The sequence below is a fragment of the Orbicella franksi genome, chromosome 4 (assembly GCF_964199315.1).
Source record: "Orbicella franksi chromosome 4, jaOrbFran1.1, whole genome shotgun sequence".
In the NCBI taxonomy this organism is placed as follows: Eukaryota; Metazoa; Cnidaria; class Anthozoa; order Scleractinia; family Merulinidae; genus Orbicella; species Orbicella franksi.
The window spans coordinates 2,711,987-2,732,919 of NC_138148.1; the positions used below are offsets into that span (position 1 = coordinate 2,711,987).

Below are 20,933 nucleotides of genomic sequence, written 5' to 3' on the forward strand. Positions count from 1 at the left end.
TCCAAGCGCCAAAGGGCGTGAATTTTGATGGCTCACCGCAAGGTTATCTCGAGATGCTTGGAATATTTCCGGACATGGCTTACGCTGTCTGCCCCTCATCAGGCTACGACTATAATATTAACGTAATATGTAATTATAATTTTGAATGATTAATTTATGTTTAAAATTGCATGTAAATTAGATAATTGATTAGCTTTTATGTTTTTAATATTTTTCTTAGTTTTACTCTAACCCACGAGCACGTTTGGTTTAGCTGTTTTACAATTTCATGTCCGATACTTTGATACCAAATATTCAGGGTTTTTTTTCTCTGTTTGGACTAAAACATCTCATAAACTTCTGGTTCTGACCTTGATGTATTGAAAAGCTGAGCTGGCAAAGTTTACAATTTCAAACTTAAAACGCCATCCGATGTTCGAATGATATACATGCAACTGCAAATTCTGTTGTTGCCATTTCCCCCTTCCCCCCCCCCCCCCGCTTCCTTCTTCTACTAACCGTCCATGTTTATTAAAAATCTACCTTTTCAAGAGAATTCAAGTGAACTCCAGTCTTGCCTAGGAAACTGATTCTTGGGTCCTAGAAACGCTGGAAACGGCGTTTTCTAATTGACAATTTCCTAGGTAGCTTGCCCTTTTAGCGCTCGCAAGAAACCTGACGGCGTGAAACTAAAAATGTCAAAGTCCGTTGCTTTCAGATATATATCTGCTACTCTAAAAAACTTAAAAGAACTTAGCTCTGGCTTTTCGCCTTCGATTTTCCAAAATCTCTTCTAATTCATTTCTCATTCCCCGTATCTTGTAAAACTTAGCTTCTGCTTCAAGCTCTTTGAGGAAGGTATCACTTGCATCTTCTGGTAAAATCAACTCTTTATTGCGAAGATAATTGAGGACAATCCTAAAGTGTTTTCCGTCTCGGTCAATGAAGAACGAACCGTCGTCAGATGGTTGTGGTTTCACCCCATAATCCATAGGGTCGAAAAATGGATCACGATGGGGCCCGGTTGAAAACATGGCTGCCAGGACTGAGGATGGATCTCTGGTCAGCGTTTGACGATCCGTTGTGAAGAACTCTCCGCCAACGTTGAGTTTTACGGTTGTGCTCGTGCTCGGGGTCGTGCTCGTGCTGGTAAGACTCTTCAACTCCATCAGCATTCCCTGGATCTGATAAAATTCAGCTTCTTCCTGCAGTTCCTCCAGGAATGTTGCTCCTTCAGGCAAAGTTAATTTTCCAGTGCGAAGATAATTCAGTATAAACCGGAAGTGAGTTCCATCTCGGTCGATAAAGAACGCGTCGTCTTCATAAGGTTTCATCTCAAACTTCCCTGAAAACATGGCTGCCAGCATCGACTTTGGATCTTTGGTTAGCGTTTGAACGCTTGCTGTGAAGTGGTGACCGCCCACATTGAGTTTTACGATCGAGGGAATGCGTGGACTATCCTCCATGTTGATTGAATAGCTTTGAATAAGGAGGAAATGCAGCCTCGTCCCCAGGTTTAACTAAGAAGGAACGCATCTCCCCGTCTTCCCCTCCCCTAGCAAGCCTCGTTAAATAATAGCTCTGCATAACATGGGCACTTTTGCTTGTCCCTATGGTTCTACTGTGGTGTGCTTGTAATTGAAGTATTTTGTGAGGTGTAACTCTGTATTAGGGATTTTCACCTTACGCCGACATTATTTGAAACGTTTTTACAATAACTGTCAAGTTCAACTTTAAGCCGTCAATGAGATGAGATTTTGTGGACTTTTTTAAGTAGCCAATCAAAATTGACAATGTTCGCGTCATTTTGAATAAAATTCACTTATTTTTGTTTACGGCAAGTTTACGGCGTCTTTTCCCTCATTTATTCCCGGTATTTGACCATTTTGGGGTCTGGTTAAAAAACAAATTGGCGTCAGTTTTTGATGCGTCTGTCCTCTTATTGAAGATAAATTTCGTCATAAACATTGTCAAAGTTTACTGCGAAACCACTCGCCTGCGGCTCGTGGTTCCACAGCCACTTTGACAATGTTATGACGCAATTTGTCATCAATAAGAGTACAGACGCATTAAAAAGTAACGTCAATTTGTTAAACGGAGGCTAAGCACGCAGAGACCAGACGCGCGCGCCCCGTTTACGAGAAATTGAAAACATTATTTAGGCTCTCTGGTTGCATAGTGCCAAACTAAAGCCAGTGCACTTCCTTAGACCTCTTACAGCGATGTCTGATAGACAGTGCCTGGGAGAGTTTAAGTGCTCTGGGACCGTGAAACCACAAGAGTTCTTTTGAACGCTCCGAAGATGTTCGCAGAAACGTTCGCGTAGAGTACGACCCGTCTCACTGATGGGGCATCCACGGCACGAGATGCAGTACACAACGTTCTTTGATTTACACATAAAGCGTTCGCGGATAGTGGTTGACCACTTGGGTCCATGTACATGGTCGTTGGACGTTGTGTATAGGCAAGGGCGGCAGCGGAGATGGTGGCATGAGAAAGTTCCCGGTACCTCTGCCTGAGACCTGTTAGAGGTGGATACCAGGATATCTCAGGCTGCAATCGCGTCAATGTGCAACTACAGGTGGAGCTGGGAAGATTTGCTGCAATCGCAATGTCTCTCGTCGGGATGTTAAAGTTGTTGACCAAAATGTGCTTAACGCGCGAACTCAGGGGGTGGTATGTCGGGACCAGAGGAATCCTTTCTTCGTTTTCACGCACACGTTTCACGGGCGCTTCTTGGCGATTAACGGAGGACATCCTTTCCCGAACGTTTTGCAGTAACTCAGGATTATCCTGGCGCCTGAAAAACTCACACTTAAATCCCACAATGCTAACTGCCGAACAGCATTTCTTCACCGGACCCGTCACGGCCCTTATTTGGGTCGTCATGAAATGTCCGGGATCATATTCAAAGAAAGCTGAGCCGTGTTATTGTATTCCATTTGTTCATTCACGCAAAATCCTCAGTAAGTGACGATAAAACACACTATTCGAAGTTTCAACTCCTTACGCAAATAACCGCTATACTCTCTAATAACTATATACAATTTATTTTGTTTACTCGAATGTTTTCCAGCAGCAGTCTTCTTAGAATATCAGTTACAGTTTGTTACAGTTGAAAAATCCACGTGACTCTGTCTATCCAATGATATCCTTCGTATTACGATGAGCTGCCGAGAAATGCCGAACGCTTTTAGGCTCTTTCCGAAGTCAGCGAGTGATAATTGCCTGGAAACCCAAGTTCGGAAAAGCAAGGTTTTTTAGGCACCAAAGGTAAATGCAATTCGTTGCTGAATTCGCATAACAAAAATTTCCCTTGCGGTAAGTCAGTGGCAGAACATAAATGGAGCCTGTTGTTTTCATGGCAACACAAAAGCCAAAACTGCAGTTCAGCTTAAAGACCGTCTAAAGGCACTTACGGTCTTGCCAAAGACCAAATAAATAATTACATACATTTCATAACACTGACAGACAAAGTACTTTAAAATAAAAATCTGATACAATAGATAGCTCTCTCGTTATAAAAGGAATAACTCGTAATTATTATACAATGTTTGCAAAACACTTTAAGGTCTTCCCGCGCAGATATGAATTATATATACTTCTTTGTTAATGCTCTTTATACAGTTACTAAACGCCTGAGAAAACAAGACCATTCCACGGTAAGCAAAACCCACAAGGTCAACGAAAACAATCTTTCAAGTCAAGTGAAAAGAATTTCTACAACACCACAACTCCAAGATAAACAGACTTGATCCTTACGAATGGAAATAGCAACCTCTGGTCTCTTTGTTATAGTCCACCAGGAAAATTGAAATAGTCTTCACACCGGCACTGTAAACAAAGTTTCACTTAAATCTTCTTACTTATCACGTGATCTTTGAAGTCGGTTTCACCGCGTGATCGTCGCGTGATTTAAGTAGCTTACATCACGTGCGTCTATGGAAGCATCATGTGATCACAGCATCTCGATCACATTTATCATACTATCACCATGCAATCCTTGTAGTCACTTCGTGTCAAAAGATAAAGCACGTGATTCAGTTATTCGATCATGTGATTCGCACTTGTCGCATCCTTGTGGTTTTCACGGCGCTAGTACCCAGAAAAACGCAGTAACCGCTGACCGCAATATGACTTCATGAATAACGTGTTAGTCGTCGTCAATAACTATTGCTTCCACTGTTTCATTTTCCTGACGGACTGGCATAGCGTAGATAAGAGCACGCAGATTGACGCTACATTTGACTTCTTTCCACGGTTTCCTGGCCACTCTTCTTTGCACGTCCACTGACAAAGCTCGGCGAGCTTTCCTGTGAAAAACGGTTCAACGGGATGATAAGTACAATGACCTCACAAAATCCTTTCATCAGTTATGGAGTACAGGGTGAATTGGACGGAAATATCCTTTCTTACATATTAAATATATAAAATACTAAGTATATTGAAGGGAAGCATGGAAAAAGCCTTAAGTGACATCTAATAGACTGCAAGATTCTTCTAGCAAATTGCTTTTCACTTCCTTCTAGGAACAAAGGAGAATTTGACACGAGATCAAAAGTCACTTGGGTCTTTTTTTTTCACACACCCCTTCAATTGCACCTATATGATTTCTGTTCAATGTGAAACGATTGAAAAACACAAAAAAGCGTTCAATCCGCAGTGAGTACCGTGATGCATCAGTGCTGTACTGTACAAGTACTTTATACAGGATGTTAATTTTCTCTTCAGAGGTACGATGTTTGAAAGCCAGAGAGATAAAACGCAATGGGCCATTTCCGAGTTACCTTGTGCCTCTGATTCATAACGAGTCCTCAAGCAAAACATTTCACATAAAAATGCGTTTGATTTGCATGAAAATGAATCTGAAGGCGGTACCATTTCCATAAGAATGGTTTTGCACGAAGACTCGGTTTGAAACAGAGGCAAAAGGCAACTCGGAAGTGCCCCTTTCGCCATACATTTGGCGTTTCCCTTTTATGATCTAACACCCATGATTAAGGGTCGATTAAAAACCAGCCATTAGAAAGTATTGTCGCGTTCTCTTGCTACTGCTTTCTGTCTGCTTTGCGGGTAGATTGCGATCAAATGTTAGTTTTGTTTGTGGCGGGGATAAAAGAGAAGAGCACCTCATTGCTAAATGCTTTGCGTAAAAAGAAGAGGTTTTATTTCAATGTTATTACAGTTAAGATACAGTTTGTTCCGTTCCAAACACAATGGAACGCCGTTACTCCTTTCTCCGAAGCGCCACAGAAATCTGGCCGAATTAGCAGGGTGGCCGTCTTAAAGGGGTTCTCTAAATAAGAAAATGACTGACTGAGCTTTTGGTCAGGCCAGAACAAAGTGGCCGTAATAACGACTACGAGGAACTGTATTAACGAGGAACCGTATTAACGAGGTGCCCGTAAGATGGTGTTCCACTGTATGGGGTTTAGGCGTTGGGATGGGTGAGTGAGTAAGCGAATATGGGAGGGATGAGTGAGTAGGCGAGTATGGGACAGGTGCGTTAGTGAGCGAGTACTCTAAGATTACATGCTTGGTGATATGTTACCTTGAGCGTTTGTTTGACAGGAACTGGAACTCCTCGGGTGGATCAATGAATTGTGGATTGACTTGAGTCTTGGACCCAACAGACTTGATAACCTGACTGGGCTTACTGTTAACAACAGGCTTGGTGTTCGGACCCACTATCACCCTGTTAGGCACTGGAGCGGCCACTGAATTCACAATCAGCCCTCCCTCGGGATTTCCTTTGACCGCCGGTGCCGGGGGCGGTGCTGGCTTAGGAAGCAGGTAAGGCTTGGTTGCAGCCCCTGGAGGGACCCCCGCGTAATTTGGCACACTGTTCATGGCTCGCTCTAAATGAAGCTGCCCATTAATGTATGACGTCACCGAGTGCTGCGCATACGGCACGATCTTGGTCGATCCGGGACCTATAGCGGGACTGACGTCACAGTATGCAGGATACGACCGCTGTTTAGGTGGCTCTGTGGACGCATGCATCGTTTGTTCGTGGTGAGTCAGACTCGCTGGAAAAATTACAAAACAAAAAAACAAGTCAGTACTGATTTAATGAAATTCCTTTCTAACAGTCAGGGAGACTGCTATTTGGTTAATTCTCAAACTCATTCATAATTCATCAAGTTTAAACAAAGGAAATCATAACCGTGATGGTGTTTGAATATCTGATCTTAATTAGCACAGATTTTTGGGATTTTATTTCTCAATTTTTTCCTCAGTTTTAGTTTGGACTGAGAAGATATATCAAACACTCAAGACAGTATTTAACCACATTTCTAAACACCTCGACGTTCGTCAAAAATACTCCGCTGCACGTCGTATTTTTAACTCTCTTCTCGGCGTTTGGAAATGAGGTCAAACACGGTCTTTCGTGTTTGATAAGTTACTAGAAAAACGGGAGTAACGAGAGGATTTGCTCACCTTGGTTATGAAGGATCTTTCCGCAGTAGGTGCACTCGCAGCCCTTTTTTCCTAAAGGTGAAGTTGCACTTAGTCGTTTTGGTGACGGACCTGTAGACAGGGACACAGACAGCAGACGTGATTAGACTGACAGACGAGGACCAATGGATAAATCATCAATGTAATACTAAGGAATGTTACTTTGTTCCACTTGGCCAATGAACGAATCACAAAGCAAGACAATAGCCACCAGGGAGGACGTTTTTGGTCCGTTTTGGGTGTTCTAACAGGATTTGCAGACCAGATGCTTTATTGACTGTTACAAATTATGACACCGCGATGTACAAAAAAAGTTTGAGTTAGATTTCAGAAAAACTTTATAAGATTGTCACGCAATGCTTCTTGGGGATGCATGACGACGCAGAGAACTACTGACACAGACTAACGCCTGCTCATATCTTACCGTCAATTCCATTCTGTTGTACTGAGCTGCCGCTGTCATGTGATCGCTTCCTAGCCATCATGTGATTAGAGGTCGCCTGTGGCACCTGTTGACTCTGGACAACAGGTTTAGCTGAAGGTATGGCGGCATACTTCCAATCACTTGCCTTGGGCGGGGTCGGCTGGATAGGTACATAACTCTTAGACGGGGGAATCATTTTTCTGGAGGGCGAGGTAATAGAGTGACCAGTGGGGGTGGGTGGGGACGGCGAAGTCGGTGAATGTTCCTTGGGGAGTGGTAGTAGGGTTGGTTTTGGGGGTTTGCGGGGCTTGTGTGGTTTGGGTGGGTTTGCTTTGATCTTGTCCACAGCATCATGAATTTTTCGCTTCTTCATTTGTTTCTTGGCCTTGATGATGGCGTCTGCTTCAGGTGTCTCAAGTCTCTTCAGACCTGAAAATGAAGATTCAGTTATTCAGTATTCTTATTTTGACAGCAATGACGGGACACAAGAACTAACAAGAGGTTAATAATGGTCTTGGCAATGTAAACAAGACTGAAATTACGCAGAATACTAGCAGGGTATAAACACACAGTAAAAATCTACAAAAGTTGTCAAAATCGTCTGGCTAGATATTACGTGTTGTTGAACTTTTAACTGAGGGAATACAGCTTCTACAAACAAAGAAATGAATACACAATTCATTCTGTTCCCACTGAGGGCTGTACCTTCATCAACTGAAAGTTACAAATGGTGTATATAGATGCCTACTTTTTATTTTAATGTTTAACAGTTGTAAATAGATCCTTAATTTTAATTTTTACTGCTGTAAATAGTTCCTTAATCTTCACTTTTAGGTGTTCTCAATTAGTACAGGGTTTCACCCTCAGCTGTTTTACGTTAGACACATTAATAAAGTTGTTGCTGTTGTTGTTGTTACAGGTGGCTGAAAGCTAGAATTTTTTTTTCTATGTTTCATAACATAACAAGTACAAATACAAATACAATAAACTTTATTTATCCATGGTAGTAATTAAAGCTGTAAGCTTCTGGGGCCATGCAATGTATAGTGTATAGTTTAGCAAATTGATTATTGATCAATAAAGGAGGGACAATACGATGAAAGACTTACACTGCGATCTGATTTCTTGGATATTGAGCGTGCCCCCAGGAACTCGGCAGTGATGTACTTTGTTATAGAGATCCTGGCAGAGCCGCCGAGCCAGTCTGGTCAATGGAGTGGATTTGATATAGAAAGGTGACCTGGGCTTGAGTTTACGTGGGCTGGGAGGTCTGTATCCATGCACGGCTGTCAGGTGCCGCGTGAGGTTTGGACGGGAATTAAACACCTGTACATAAACATTAATTGAGCCCATATCGTAATGAATAGGAAGAGACCATCACAACTTTGTAAATTGTGCTCTTCATATTCCTTTGTAAAATGTAAACATGAAACAAGGGAACAAATATTTCAAATAAATATAACATAGTTAAAAATCCCAACTGGCAGGAGGCAGACCAGTTGGCTATTTAGTAGTAACAATCTTTTATTAGGAAGCTCCATCACTAAAAGTGGTTTACATAGAGGTCCTAATACTAGATATATACTATATAATGATACAATTAAAATCTATAAATTAGAGCTAAAACCCAAATAAATAAATATTTACAACATATACACTACAGAGATTAAAAAAAAAAAAAATTAATTATAAAAAGCAGAAAAAAGACACTTCTTAAAAATTGGCAAACTTGCTGAGTTTCTTACAGTTCTCTCTAACTCATTGAAGTCTTTGAAACAGTGGTACCGTGAACGTTGTTTTCCCCAATTGTATTGGATTTTGGGGAGCTTTATAGTATCTTTATTGCGAGTATTGTAGAACTAGCGCGACCGAGGATTTGAACTCAGGACTACCGAGAAACAATCCCGCTAGCGGCAGGGTGGAGGCCTTGAACCCGGGACCCACAGATTAGAACATCAGCACCCTAAACCACTCAGCCATGCTGCCTTTCTCTTCTTCAGAAAAGGACATGATATTGTATTTATTGATTTGCAAGGGTTTCATTAACATTTTCAGCAGAAGGTCAACTGGTTTTTTACAGGCTGGCAAAACTATTTGAACTGAACTTCTTTGCAAGAAAAACTTTCCTCTGGAAGGTCAAACTAGGCAGGCAAAACTGTTCTTGTAGCCGGTCATATTTGTCCGGTTCTTGGCCCTTGTTGAAACCCCTGATTTGTAGCCTATATGTACATTAGAGATCCTGAGATGGCACAAACTTAGAATAACATTCTACAGTCCTACACTGTAAAAACACCAAACTTGTAGCTTCAAGGCCACAAATTCTGCATAGTCAGACATTTTGCCTGGTAGTTGACATTTGTTGTCAGTGGTGGGAAGAACAGGACAGAAAATTTGATTGATATACTCTTCATTTGCCCATTTTGAGTTTCAATAAATTGTTTCTTGATTTGTTAATTCATCTGGTGTGTAATAAAGGCAGGGTATTATTAACTTTTATTCCATTCAGCTTTTATTTAGTAAATGGTTTGAACCCAGGAGTTTCAGTAGTTCATATAGTGTGATTGTCCGGGTGAGGGTAGTTCTGAAAAGAGCTGTTGTTGATGACTGACGTTTCGACAACCTGAGCGGAAGTCATCTTCAGAGTCAAGTGAATAGTTTTTGTCAGCTGTTATTACAAGTGAACACATGAAATGTCACATTGTTACCTTATCACACCTTGACACCCCACACTTGTACATCTTGTGTGTTCCCATGTGACTGGACAGGCGCTCTGTTCAGAGACAATAAACATTTTTCTTTTTGTACAAGAACTCTCAAAAATGCTGTAATAAGCACATGGTATTGTGAAAATGTAGCCCTTCATATCTACACCTGCATCACATGAATTTACAAATATTAACCTCTTACTGACTGAGCAAGAGGGCCATACTAAGAAATATTGGCTTGAGGTCATAACAGTATGGACCAAGTAGTGAGATCCACACAGAGACGACCCCAGGCAAGTTAATTTACACAGCTTATACATGTAACTGTTTCCATGGAAATAGTCCATATGGCAACATCCGGAGCAAGAAAGAACCAATTAGAACGTTCAGATTTACCCCAACACTACCTTGCAATAATCCACATATTGAGGGTCTCTGATGTTACCCATCAATATAATTTATAATGACATTGAGTAAACAAACATTGTAGTGTGTGTTATCCACAGATGTTTTGAGTACACTACATGTATTTTTAAATGACTGTAAACCTGTAGCGCATTGATTTACATTACAGAAGGAACAAATAAAATTCAAACCTGCTCTGTTGAAGACCTTCCCACAAACTCTGCATGTGTAACTTGGCTGCAGGCTGCCATGAGACTTTCCAGATAATCCGTCTGATTAAAATAAATTTAAATCAAAAGTTACTGTCAGGCAAACATTTTTAACAGATGTGGTCCTAGCTGCAAGGAAACAGGGTTCTCTCTCCATGTGGTCAATCCAACCCCATTGCATAAACAGGGACATCAGGCATTCAACAGTCCCTGGCAATGCAGCATAAATGTAAGCAGGAAAACCATGTAAATACCTGGTCTTTTCAAGCCACCATATTTCTTCCAGTAAATCCAGCACAGTGTGCAAAGCCAGAACTTGTGCTGAGAATTTGGAACTCCCCAGGGATACCATTGTTGGGATGATGTTCCTGTGGTTCAAACACAAATGTTACAAGTCCAGTGTTGTATTGTGATTGTTAAAAACTGGATCATTGGATGATGAAATTCGAGAGTTTTCATTGGCTAAGCCATCATGGGTTATGAGCCATTATACCATGGATACATACATACACTCTATAGAGCATCCCTGAAAAGACTTTTGTACCATGCTCTACAAATACGGCAAGAGTATGCTGATTGTTCAGGATGTTTTTATTTTAGTTAAAGTGCCCATAAAGTCAATTTTTTTGCTTTCTCATCTGATTCTTCATAACACCCAATTAACTTTCTTGAAAAAAATTTTCAATTTGCATAAAATGCAAGTTTTTAAATATTTTTTTAAAGACGTTCAAATTTGCCGCCATTTCGGTCCACCATTCGCAGCAGTCTTCCTCGGTTTGAAGTGAGTCATGATGTAGGTTCAGGGACACGTGATTTGGGTCGTGACTTATCTGACTTGAAAACAAGTGGGCATTTTGCTTCAGAGTTGTCTACATTTAGTTGAAAATGCCAGAAAGGTGCGTTGCCGCTGTTTGTAACAACATTAATGATCCAGAAAAGAACATCAGTCTTCATCGCAGGTTCCTGAACCTACGTCACAGACATCAGTCATGTGGCCATTTTGAGCACATTATTCTTGTGATCAGCAGCAGGGGTTGGCCGCAAGAAAATAGAATTTTGAACTTGTAAAAATTCATAAGAAAATTGCATTTTATCCAAATCAAAAAAATTTTTCACAGAACTTCATTAGGTGAAATGTAGAATTAGATGGGCGAAAAAAAAAATTGACATTATGGGCACTTAAAGTTTTGCCCATTTTGGGGGCCTTTTAAATAAAACATGATTCCACTCAAGCTTGTTGGACACTTGTATATGAGATGAATGAGATTGTTATAGCCAACTCATATCCAATGCACAGTCATGGAACAATAATTGTTCACTATGCAAGTGAGTTATTCAGTATTTAATAATGATATTAAATCAATTAAAGCCATGTTCTTACCGTAACAGCTTTCACATGTCACACCAAAAAGATTGGTTGCCACACCCGGTGGTGGAGTCAAAATAATGGTTGATGTTTGCTTTTTCCCTGACTGGGTCGTGTTTCCACCACTGAAACAGAAAATGTGATTTTTGTCACCCAAAAAACTCATCTTTATCTAATTGACTGTGCCATGGAAACATACTGGTCAGTAATATGAAGTCATTCACATCCCACAAAATGTGTTCCAAAAAATGTGCCCAATTATGAGAGGTACATGTATCTGTGTAAAGAAAAAATTATGAGCATGTGTGTTTGTGAGATCCACCTACGCACATATGAGAGGTGGCCACTTATAGGAGGTGTTTGTCAAGGGGATTTGACTGTAAGATGAAGCAGAATTTGTCCAGTCTCCACAAAATCCTGGCAAAGAATTACAAATTCAAATGATACATAATTAACCACTTACAGGCCAGGTATGTATATCTGTGTTAAATTACATTCCTTTGAAACTGCTTTGAGTCGTTTCTGTAAACAGATTAAAACAAAACCATTGAGAAAATTATAAAATTAGTCCCACTAGCGTGAGCATGTTTACAGTGCCTTTCTTACCCACACCTACTGAATAACCAAAGGCCCATTTATATGACTGAGAATTTTTGGGACAGTTACTAAAAAAATGGCACACATACCAAAGCCTGTTGAAATAGTTCCTTGTTAGTATATATGGTATGTCAAAATACCATACCCACATACCATGTTAAAATTATGTTGTCATGTTCATGAGGTACAAATGTGATCTAAGAACATTTATAACAATACATTTAGACAACAAGAGTGTTTCTCATTAATTTTAAAGCTAACCTGTTGTAGATATCTGTCTGTGGTTTTCCACATGTAATAATATTCCACTATACTTGAAAGACTCTTCCATGGAAGCTAAAACAAAAGACTCCAAGAATTAGACCAGATTCAGCTTACATAAAAGTAACCAATAAATATTTTCTCTATTTTGCAAAATTCTCTAAGATGAACTGTTTATTATCAGTCATTCTCTTTCACATTCTACAGGTTTAATAACTTGTTTTCCTTAGCATACATCGCGTTAATTTCCCTTAGGTCACACCATCATATTCACACTTTTATCTCACCTCACAAGCTTTTCAATAAGTTTTGAAGTACGGAAAATTTCTAAAATAGGGCAGGAGCAGCATGCAAAGCTGGTGAGATAGAGATTTATTCTGAGCTAGTTCATTTAAATTAACCAAGAAGGATCTCTACAAATTACTACTCACAAAGTCTTTCTGAATGTCAGTAAAATCTTTTCCATACTTCTGAAGGGCTTCTTCAAACAGATTTGCCTCACCTATGATAAATCATAGACAAAATGTTATGAACTATAAATTGCACCATATACCATGAATTCAAAAATTACAATATTAAACACTCATTTATAATCACAGATGTATGCAAAATATGTGAAGTATTGACTGACCTGCTGACCACTCCTCCATCTCATCACGGCACAGGATGGGTCCCCCTGCAGGAACTAGACTAGCTATTGCCTTGCTCACATTATAACCATTGTTATGTAGAGCACACATTGCATGAGACTAAAACAAAGAAAAATTAAACTTAACATTTCAGACTAGTTCAATATGAATACATGTACAGGTTAAGGAGCTACAGTTCATGCCAACATATTCAAGTCTAAATATTATTATTAAAAAAAAAAAAGGCAGTGAAAACTATGGTTTTGATTGTCAATGTTTTTTGGTTTGTTTTCTCCTAAAATATGAGAAGCTTCTAGATCAAGGGTATGGCAGGCAAGAAATTGTCAACCTGGACAAATGCCCATCTCAGGCTTACTAAAAAAAACAAGATTTTTCTCACCATTTCAAAAACTAATTTGTCTACACAGTGTACATGTACTATAAAGTTAAATCTATGCAGGGATGCTTCTAGAACTTTCCAAAGCAGAATAAATGCATAAACGTGTCAATTTAGCTCAGCATCCATTATTATTACTATGTGCATTTCAACTATGGTATACCTGAGCAGTTAACAGAAATATTGATATTACAGACCACCAATAGACAGAGGGTGAACTGAATTTTCCAACAAATTATAGGTACAAGCAACAAACTAGCAATATACAGACAAGCTAAAACCAGTTTGAAATGAAATGCAATACAAAAGCAATATGTAAATCAAACTATCAGTCAGCTTTGCAATTCAAAACATCAAAAATATGCAATAACAATCTTCTAGTAACTAGTATTTGCATACTATATTTAGCATTGGCTAAAGAACATTTTATAAGCCTCAGCAGTAAACAAGTTATTATTGAGTGAAATATTTCTGCTAATAAATGTTATGTTGGTTTCCATCAGTCATGCATGACATGACATACATGGAACTCAATCCTTTTCACACACTCAAGTCTTTCTCTGCTCAGGTAATGTCTGTAATATGCCCTCAATTTTTTTTTCTAAAGAGATCCATGAATAAATGAATGGTTGCTACTCAGATTCAAATTTTTCACTACATTTGCAACTACAGCCAACAACTATCCAAGACATCAAACTATCTCTTTATAGATGTAGATCTCCATGGATGTTTCTGGGTGGAATATCTCAGACATCAATCGAGAAATAAAACAGTTGACTAAAGAAAGAGAGACCCCATGTTTATCCAGGCTATTTAACATGCATGGAGATATTCTAAGAAAATACTGAGCTCATGGTTGCCCAATGATACCCCTAGAGCATTATGGAAATATGTCTCAAACAAGCAAAATCTGGAACTAAGACTAATTTATAGACCTGCAGGGTATGAATTAACAAACTCACCAATGTAATGTCCCTCGATGCTGCTGCAGCACTCATGTGCAAGCTGGGCTGCTTTACCGAACTGCTACAATCCAGAGCCCTTGCAAATGTACCAACAGATCTACAATTCAAATAAGAACCAATATTGATCATGACCAAGCAGTTTTTCAAGTTTGATAGGACTAGAAGGTAGGTACAGCATCACCTGACCAACTCAACATATGGACTTCAGAAAGAAACATATCTGCCTAACTAATTCCCAATGAAACAAAAGTGTGAACATTAGACTGCAGCAATTTTTAGATGTATGTATTTGGAATGATATTGAATAAATTATGGCAACCAGAATGATCCATTCCATGTCAGTTCAGACAGAAGCTTACATGAATACACTTGTCTGTTTTCAGTGACTTAGTCAGCACTGTTTTATTCTCTAATACATGAACATCTGCATTTATACTACTACCAAAATATCAATAATAAATACATATTAACAGTTTTGTAAAAAAAAAAAAAAAAGTGAGCCCTGTTTACTCCTTGATTGCCCATGTTCACCAAGATTCAATCTGGAGGTTCTCAAATAAACACAACCAGCTCACTGTTTTAAACTACAGTGGAACCCTGCCTTACAGCCACCCCAATAATACAGTCACCTCGTTGTTACGGCCACTTTATTCTGGTCTGAACAGTAGCTCAGTCAGTCATTTTCTTATTACAAGAACACCTTAAATACGGCCACCCCAATAATATGGCCCTGGAGATATTTGTGGTCCGTTGGTGACTGGACTAATGGTGTTCTATTGCACTTCAATTAAGCAACCAGCCAGGTCACTTCCATGAAAGCAAAAGAAAAATGGTTGGACTGAAATGCAAATCAAGACAACTTGGAATTTCATGGTACCTTGCAATCACAAGAAACTGGTCAACGTGTTGTTCCTGTAGAGGATTGTTTGGATCCCAAACCAAAGTCTCCAGTTTAGCAAGATCTCTATCATCTTGAAGTCCTACAAGTATTTTTACCAAGACAACATTTGCATTAAAAATAATTTGAGGTCAAAAATATGTGTGTACTGTCAACTACTGAAATAACTCTTGTGAGCTTAACAAGATCTCCATCATCTTGAAGCCCTACAATAATTATTATTTTTACCAAGACAACATTCACATTAACAATAATTTGGGCCAAAAAAACTATCCACGTATGTGTTCTGTTAATTTCTGAAATAACCCTTGTACTAATATATAAATTTGAAAGATATTCCTGTGAACTTATTGTCAAAGAGGGGGATTTTACTAAATAGGAATACAAGAGGCATGCATGGAACTAGACACTATGAAATACAACAAATTCTAGGGAGAAACAAATTGCTGCTGGGTTCAAGAACTTTTCAGGCATGTTTTTGCTGACACAGCTACTTGTACAGTATGCATGGCAGTATCTTATATCTCTCACAAGCTCTTTCCATCCCGCTCAATCCCTGCCTCAGAACACATTTGCCAAAGATTTCTTAAAAAAGCTAATTGAAGTACACAAGCAAATGGAATGTTTTTTTGAGTGACCTCTACCTCTTCTTGCTGTTTTAGGCACTTGAGCTTGATATGCTGTCCCAATTCCCATCTCTCCTCTGTCTGCTACCAAGGTTTTTTGTTGAGGATCATAAACCAGAAAGTAGTGAAACCAGTCCTGTAAGGGGAATAGGACACCTGATCACCCTCAATCACTATAATAGAACACATGATCACTATAATAGAGCACGTGATCACTCAGGATTTTGCCCAATTTTACAATGGAAGATAACACAAAAAATTAGTTAACGGCTGAATCTCAATACTATTATCCAGACCTCAATGATGTAGACAATTTTAACTAAAAGTACTGAATGTAATAACACACAAACACACCTCCTTTTCTAAATATTTTGGTAACACTTCTGCTTCATTGTAAAGTGTCACCAAACACTTTCCCCTAAAACACAAAAATGCACAGTATGAAAAACTGAATTCCTCCCATATATTTAGCCCACAATATTCACAAAATCAAAGTATACCATACAACTTGCCAGTTTTTCTGACAGGATATCACATGACCAAACAAAAACTTTCCAGAAAACAGTCATTGACATACTTCACGAAAAGTAACTTGCATTATACTATATGCATTAATTGCAATGCACATGTCTATATCATCCACTCTTCTTTACACTTGCAAAATAATATTAAATCGTACCAAAGACAAGCGCAATATTTCAACCTTTTTTAAATCTGGGCTTCACCATTATTTCTCTTGGAAGAGAGATTTAAAAGTGGTTCATAGCTTATGTGAGTATGCTTTGCTGATTACCCAACCAGTCCATATTAATTATTAATATGCATAGATATAGATGTAAACATAGAGATGCTAGCCTATTGAGGAATATCTGTGCAATGGAAAATGTATTTTGTGCATGCAATGTTATTTTGGAGTATAATATATGTACATATTAGTTATAGAAATGTATTTCGATATTGTTCGATGAAATTTTAATCCCTGTGGAGGGGTTCCTGTACTTATTATTAAATGAAACATTTCCCCTGCCAATTCTTGTTCATTTTGTTCAAATTTTTACGGCTGAATATATAAACCATGCTTTTTTTTACTGGTCAAATAAAACCCTAACAGAAACTCTTTTCAATAAGTATATGTACATGTATAAAAATGAAAACAAAAAATTATTAATTTCTCATATGATCGACTTGTTTGCTGTCTGTAACACCTGAGTCCAATTTTTTCACTCACAACATATACGTGGACCACTAGTGATTTGAACAAAACCACTAAATTTGCATAAGCAGTGTATGCCAGAATTTAGACCAGACCGTTTTAAGGGAGTGGACAATTTGCTGTTAGTTTAACCTGAGGTTTTAACATTCATGATCTTAAAGTGCATGGTTACATGTCGTACTAAAAGAAAACCATATTAAAGATCTCTACAGTCTCTCATTTCTGAATTCACATTAAAATATTCACAACAGCAAAAAGTATGTAACTTAAGTGTCTTTCTCATTGAAATATATATAAAACTATTATGGCGGAACCTGAATCACAGTAAAATAGATAATGACATTCTTTTCAAGTTCACCAGTATTGACAATTTTATCAATGCTGTATTGAGAAGTTAGACTTTGATCAGGTATGGGACTGCTTGGGTTAAAATGCCTTTATGATTTAAAGATTTTGGATGAAATTTGAGTTTATCAATGTTTTAATTTAGATGTACCTTATGGTGTTGGCATTAATGTTTTCATACTGTCTAGACAAGAAAACTTCTCTGTGACTCAGCTGATGTCTTAGCACATCTTCCATTTCACTATCCCCCATTTCAATTTCTGCATCTTCCTCAGCTTGCACTGTAGGAAAGATAGAATCAAGCACAAATATTACCAACACACACTACCAAGAACTTCGAAACAAGACACAAAACCATCAAATCCATGCATTCTGGAATCTTAAAAATGCTTAAATTAGACATTAGAGGAGCTCAGTGACAGTATTTCAAGTTGTTTTGGCCACATACAAAATTACCTTCAGATTGAAGGAAACCTGAGAATATTAGTTAACTAAGGAGGAAAAACACCAAAGAGATAATAATAATAAACTATTAAGGAACAAGCATGGTCAGGGAAGGAGAAGACTAACACAGATTACAAAAGATGAACTTAAAAAACTTTTCAAGATGCGTAAACCGTGACATAGCTTCTTTAAAGAAAGAGAATTTAATCAAGTAGTACTGGTCACAGGTCGTACTTGCAGCTGCTAACAGCTACCAGCAAGAATTCTATTTTCAGTGTTCAATTTTACCCGTTTTTATTTTCAGTGTCTGCATTTTACCTACTGCTTACCAAATATAGCTAAAAACCCAGACTGAATGTTAAAACAGTCTTCTCAAAAGAACACTGCAATTTTAATCTCTATTTCACCATTCCTCTTGATGAGAGAGCAGATATACTTCCTCTTCCTGTTAACTAACAGACTGGCCTGGGATTATTCCAGCATGTGAAATACAGTTAGTACCCTTCCATTGAAATATGAGATTATCGTTTGACATTTGATCTGAAAGGGCGTTTACATGTCATCAATTTAAGGAATTTGGAATATTTACTATGCAATGACATAACATAACATAAATTCCTACTTGGAACTCTAATAACCTCCCGTCCATAGTTCCCTCCATTGTCTTCTTATGTAACGCCTTGCTTGAATCCACTACTAAACATTTACTTGTTACAACCCTTGAGAGGAATTTCAACCACTACAAGGGCCATGGCCAGAAAAAAAACTGAGGCAGTATCCATGAAAACATTATGACTGAGGCAATGTGCATGGTAAAATTCTCTTCCTAGGTATTTAGGGTGTTTATGATGATTACAAGCAACAAAAAGGAAAAAGATGACTGAGGCAAGTGCCTCGGTTTGCTTTTACTAGCTATGGCCCTGACTACATGTGCAGTGATGCACGACCTCAATAGTCCACTCAACTGGGCATGAATTAAATTGCAGAAAACCAATCAAATCTGGAATTTTACCGCAGCTGTGCATTTCAGGAAAACTTTTCACATGCTTGGATGTGGATCATAAAGGTAATTATGATGAATTAAGAATAAGAGCTTTGCTTGGAGAACAGGACATTTTTCATATTATTATGACAAAGTAAGGAAATGAGTTTAATTATCCAAAATTTCAGCATCTAATTAGTAACTTGTTTGATAACATGGTTAACACAAAGAGACATTTTGCTACAATGAAAATTACAAAAAATATGGGAGTACTTTCCAGGCAACAGATGTCCCCAAAGTACAACATTTAGCTAAACTTAACTTACACAAATGTTTTTCAGCCTGCATGGCAAGGGCTGATGATAAATCTCTCTTTCTATAGAAACACTGAACTTTGGCCTCCACTTGTCCATTACTAGTCTAAAAGAACAAGATCAAAGATTCCTTAATTTCCACATGTCCGCGCGTAATTAACATATTCATGAATATAGGCTCAGAGCCACCTTAAATTTTTACCTTAGTCAACTCCTCAATTCTTCGTATTTGATACGGTAACGCCGGGTTGGTTTCAACATATACGTAATCTGTGAATAAAGAAAAGTTGGTTAACACTGTTAAGTTGTATAAAACTCTCTAATTTCGTCCAAAACACGTTCTGCAACGGAAAAAACGCACATGGTCACGAAGACACAAGACAGCCGCCAAGCTGGTAACCGCGCGCACGAAATCAACAGACAAGAAATGACGATTCGAAAAGTTTTTCGCTTTTCCTTTCGTCCCTCACCAATGAAATCAATTTCTTTCATACAGCCCTTAATTTGCCGGTTACAAGAACCCAATTGCGCGAGACTTCCCTCGGGTTTTCTGGTAAAGAAGGATAACAGTGAAGTCCCCGACAACACTCGTACACCGTACGGAGCTTTTGTTCATCCTCCCGGCAAACGGGCAAAATAACGCAATCGTCCGCGCATAAAAAAATCTCTCACTTTCATCACAGAAATACTATTACTTCCTAGTTGGGGTACACACAAGACATGAAGCATTCAAAATTCAAGGACAAAAGCGCCATCTGATACAATTTTACGAGGAGGGAAGTTGACGTATTTCAGTGAAAAATTCCCTGAAGTTCTAGTGTGATCGCACTCACCTCCAACCCGGAAAACATTTGATGCGTTCGCCATGATTCCTTAATGGCGGGAGTTTCTTATTCGAAACTTCGATCAATAAGAATTACAAATGTCAAGTTTTTCATGGAGCCTGTGCACTATTCCGCCGAAAACGTCATTCACCACACGAACGCGGCCATTATTGTTCGCCCTCAAGCGAACCACGCGTCTTTTGACGTCACGAACGGAACGCTTTCGCCGAATATTGTCACGAAGATTCTGCAGAGCACAGGTGCGCAAACTCGTGAATGATCGCATTCACTCGTGAATCTTCGGATTGTTTAGAATGACGTAAGCGTGATTGACAGCTTGTTTGTGTGTTTACCCGTTGCAATTGTAACTGACACACACCCAACCGTCCTCGACTTTCATTGGCTCTCGAGCCGCCATAACGCAAATCGCATTCGCGTTGGTCACGGCCTTCAATAGCCATAAATCGTGTTTACAATTTTGACAATATTTCTTTGACCTCTCAATTTTCTTTCCGCTAGATGTTGCACTGAGTACCATGACTCTTCCAGATTTCGCGTTCAAAATCTTCTTATTCTCAAAAGGTTTATTCCAAGAAGTTTATACCATGAAGCGTCTTTTGCTAAACCAATTAGCGATGACAGTTCGCAACAGAAATCGAAACAGCTTCTAGTTTCCATTATTGCAATGAATAATTTTACACTCTAAAGCGTCCACAAAAACGTCAGGTTTAAAAATTGAACGGCAGAAGGAACGAGTTTAATTCAAAATTTTCTGAACACACATTTTCTTCGAGTTTCGTTTCGCGAATGCCGTTTGCAAAGTGACACCTTTACATCGTGACGTCACACTACAATTCAATTGTCGCTCATACGAGATTAACCGGTAAAATC

The 20,933-nt window shown here is 38.8% G+C and overlaps 3 protein-coding genes across 3 annotated transcripts in view; all 3 read right to left on the reverse strand.

The window, feature by feature from the left end:
- Window positions 1-481: 481 nt before the first annotated feature.
- LOC145485903 (uncharacterized) lies at window positions 482-1,631 on the reverse strand. The gene has a single exon (XM_081464560.1). The coding sequence runs from the start codon at window positions 1,443-1,445 to the stop codon at window positions 723-725; it is 723 nt and encodes a 240-aa protein (XP_081320686.1). The 5' UTR covers window positions 1,446-1,631; the 3' UTR covers window positions 482-722.
- Window positions 1,632-2,991: 1,360 nt separating this feature from the next.
- LOC145485911 (metastasis-associated protein MTA3-like) lies at window positions 2,992-20,364 on the reverse strand. The gene is made up of 21 exons (XM_081464571.1): window positions 20,052-20,364; window positions 19,421-19,488; window positions 19,231-19,324; window positions 17,630-17,759; window positions 16,275-16,338; window positions 15,939-16,056; window positions 15,274-15,376; window positions 14,394-14,493; window positions 13,037-13,154; window positions 12,837-12,907; window positions 12,406-12,480; window positions 12,011-12,069; window positions 11,563-11,672; window positions 10,436-10,549; window positions 10,164-10,244; window positions 9,568-9,632; window positions 7,972-8,188; window positions 6,863-7,291; window positions 6,421-6,510; window positions 5,531-6,008; window positions 2,992-4,292 (listed from the first exon to the last, which is right to left on the reverse strand). Exons 1-21 carry the CDS (start codon window positions 20,083-20,085, stop codon window positions 4,133-4,135), a joined length of 2,778 nt encoding a protein of 925 aa, XP_081320697.1. The 5' UTR covers window positions 20,086-20,364; the 3' UTR covers window positions 2,992-4,132.
- LOC145485910 (exportin-1-like) overlaps window positions 18,703-20,933 on the reverse strand; it is an 80,788-nt gene continuing 78,557 nt past the window's right edge. Inside the window, exon 35 of the transcript XR_014049236.1 lies at window positions 18,703-18,717. The gene's annotated coding sequence lies outside the window, so the exon portion shown is untranslated. The remainder of the gene's footprint in view (window positions 18,718-20,933) is intronic.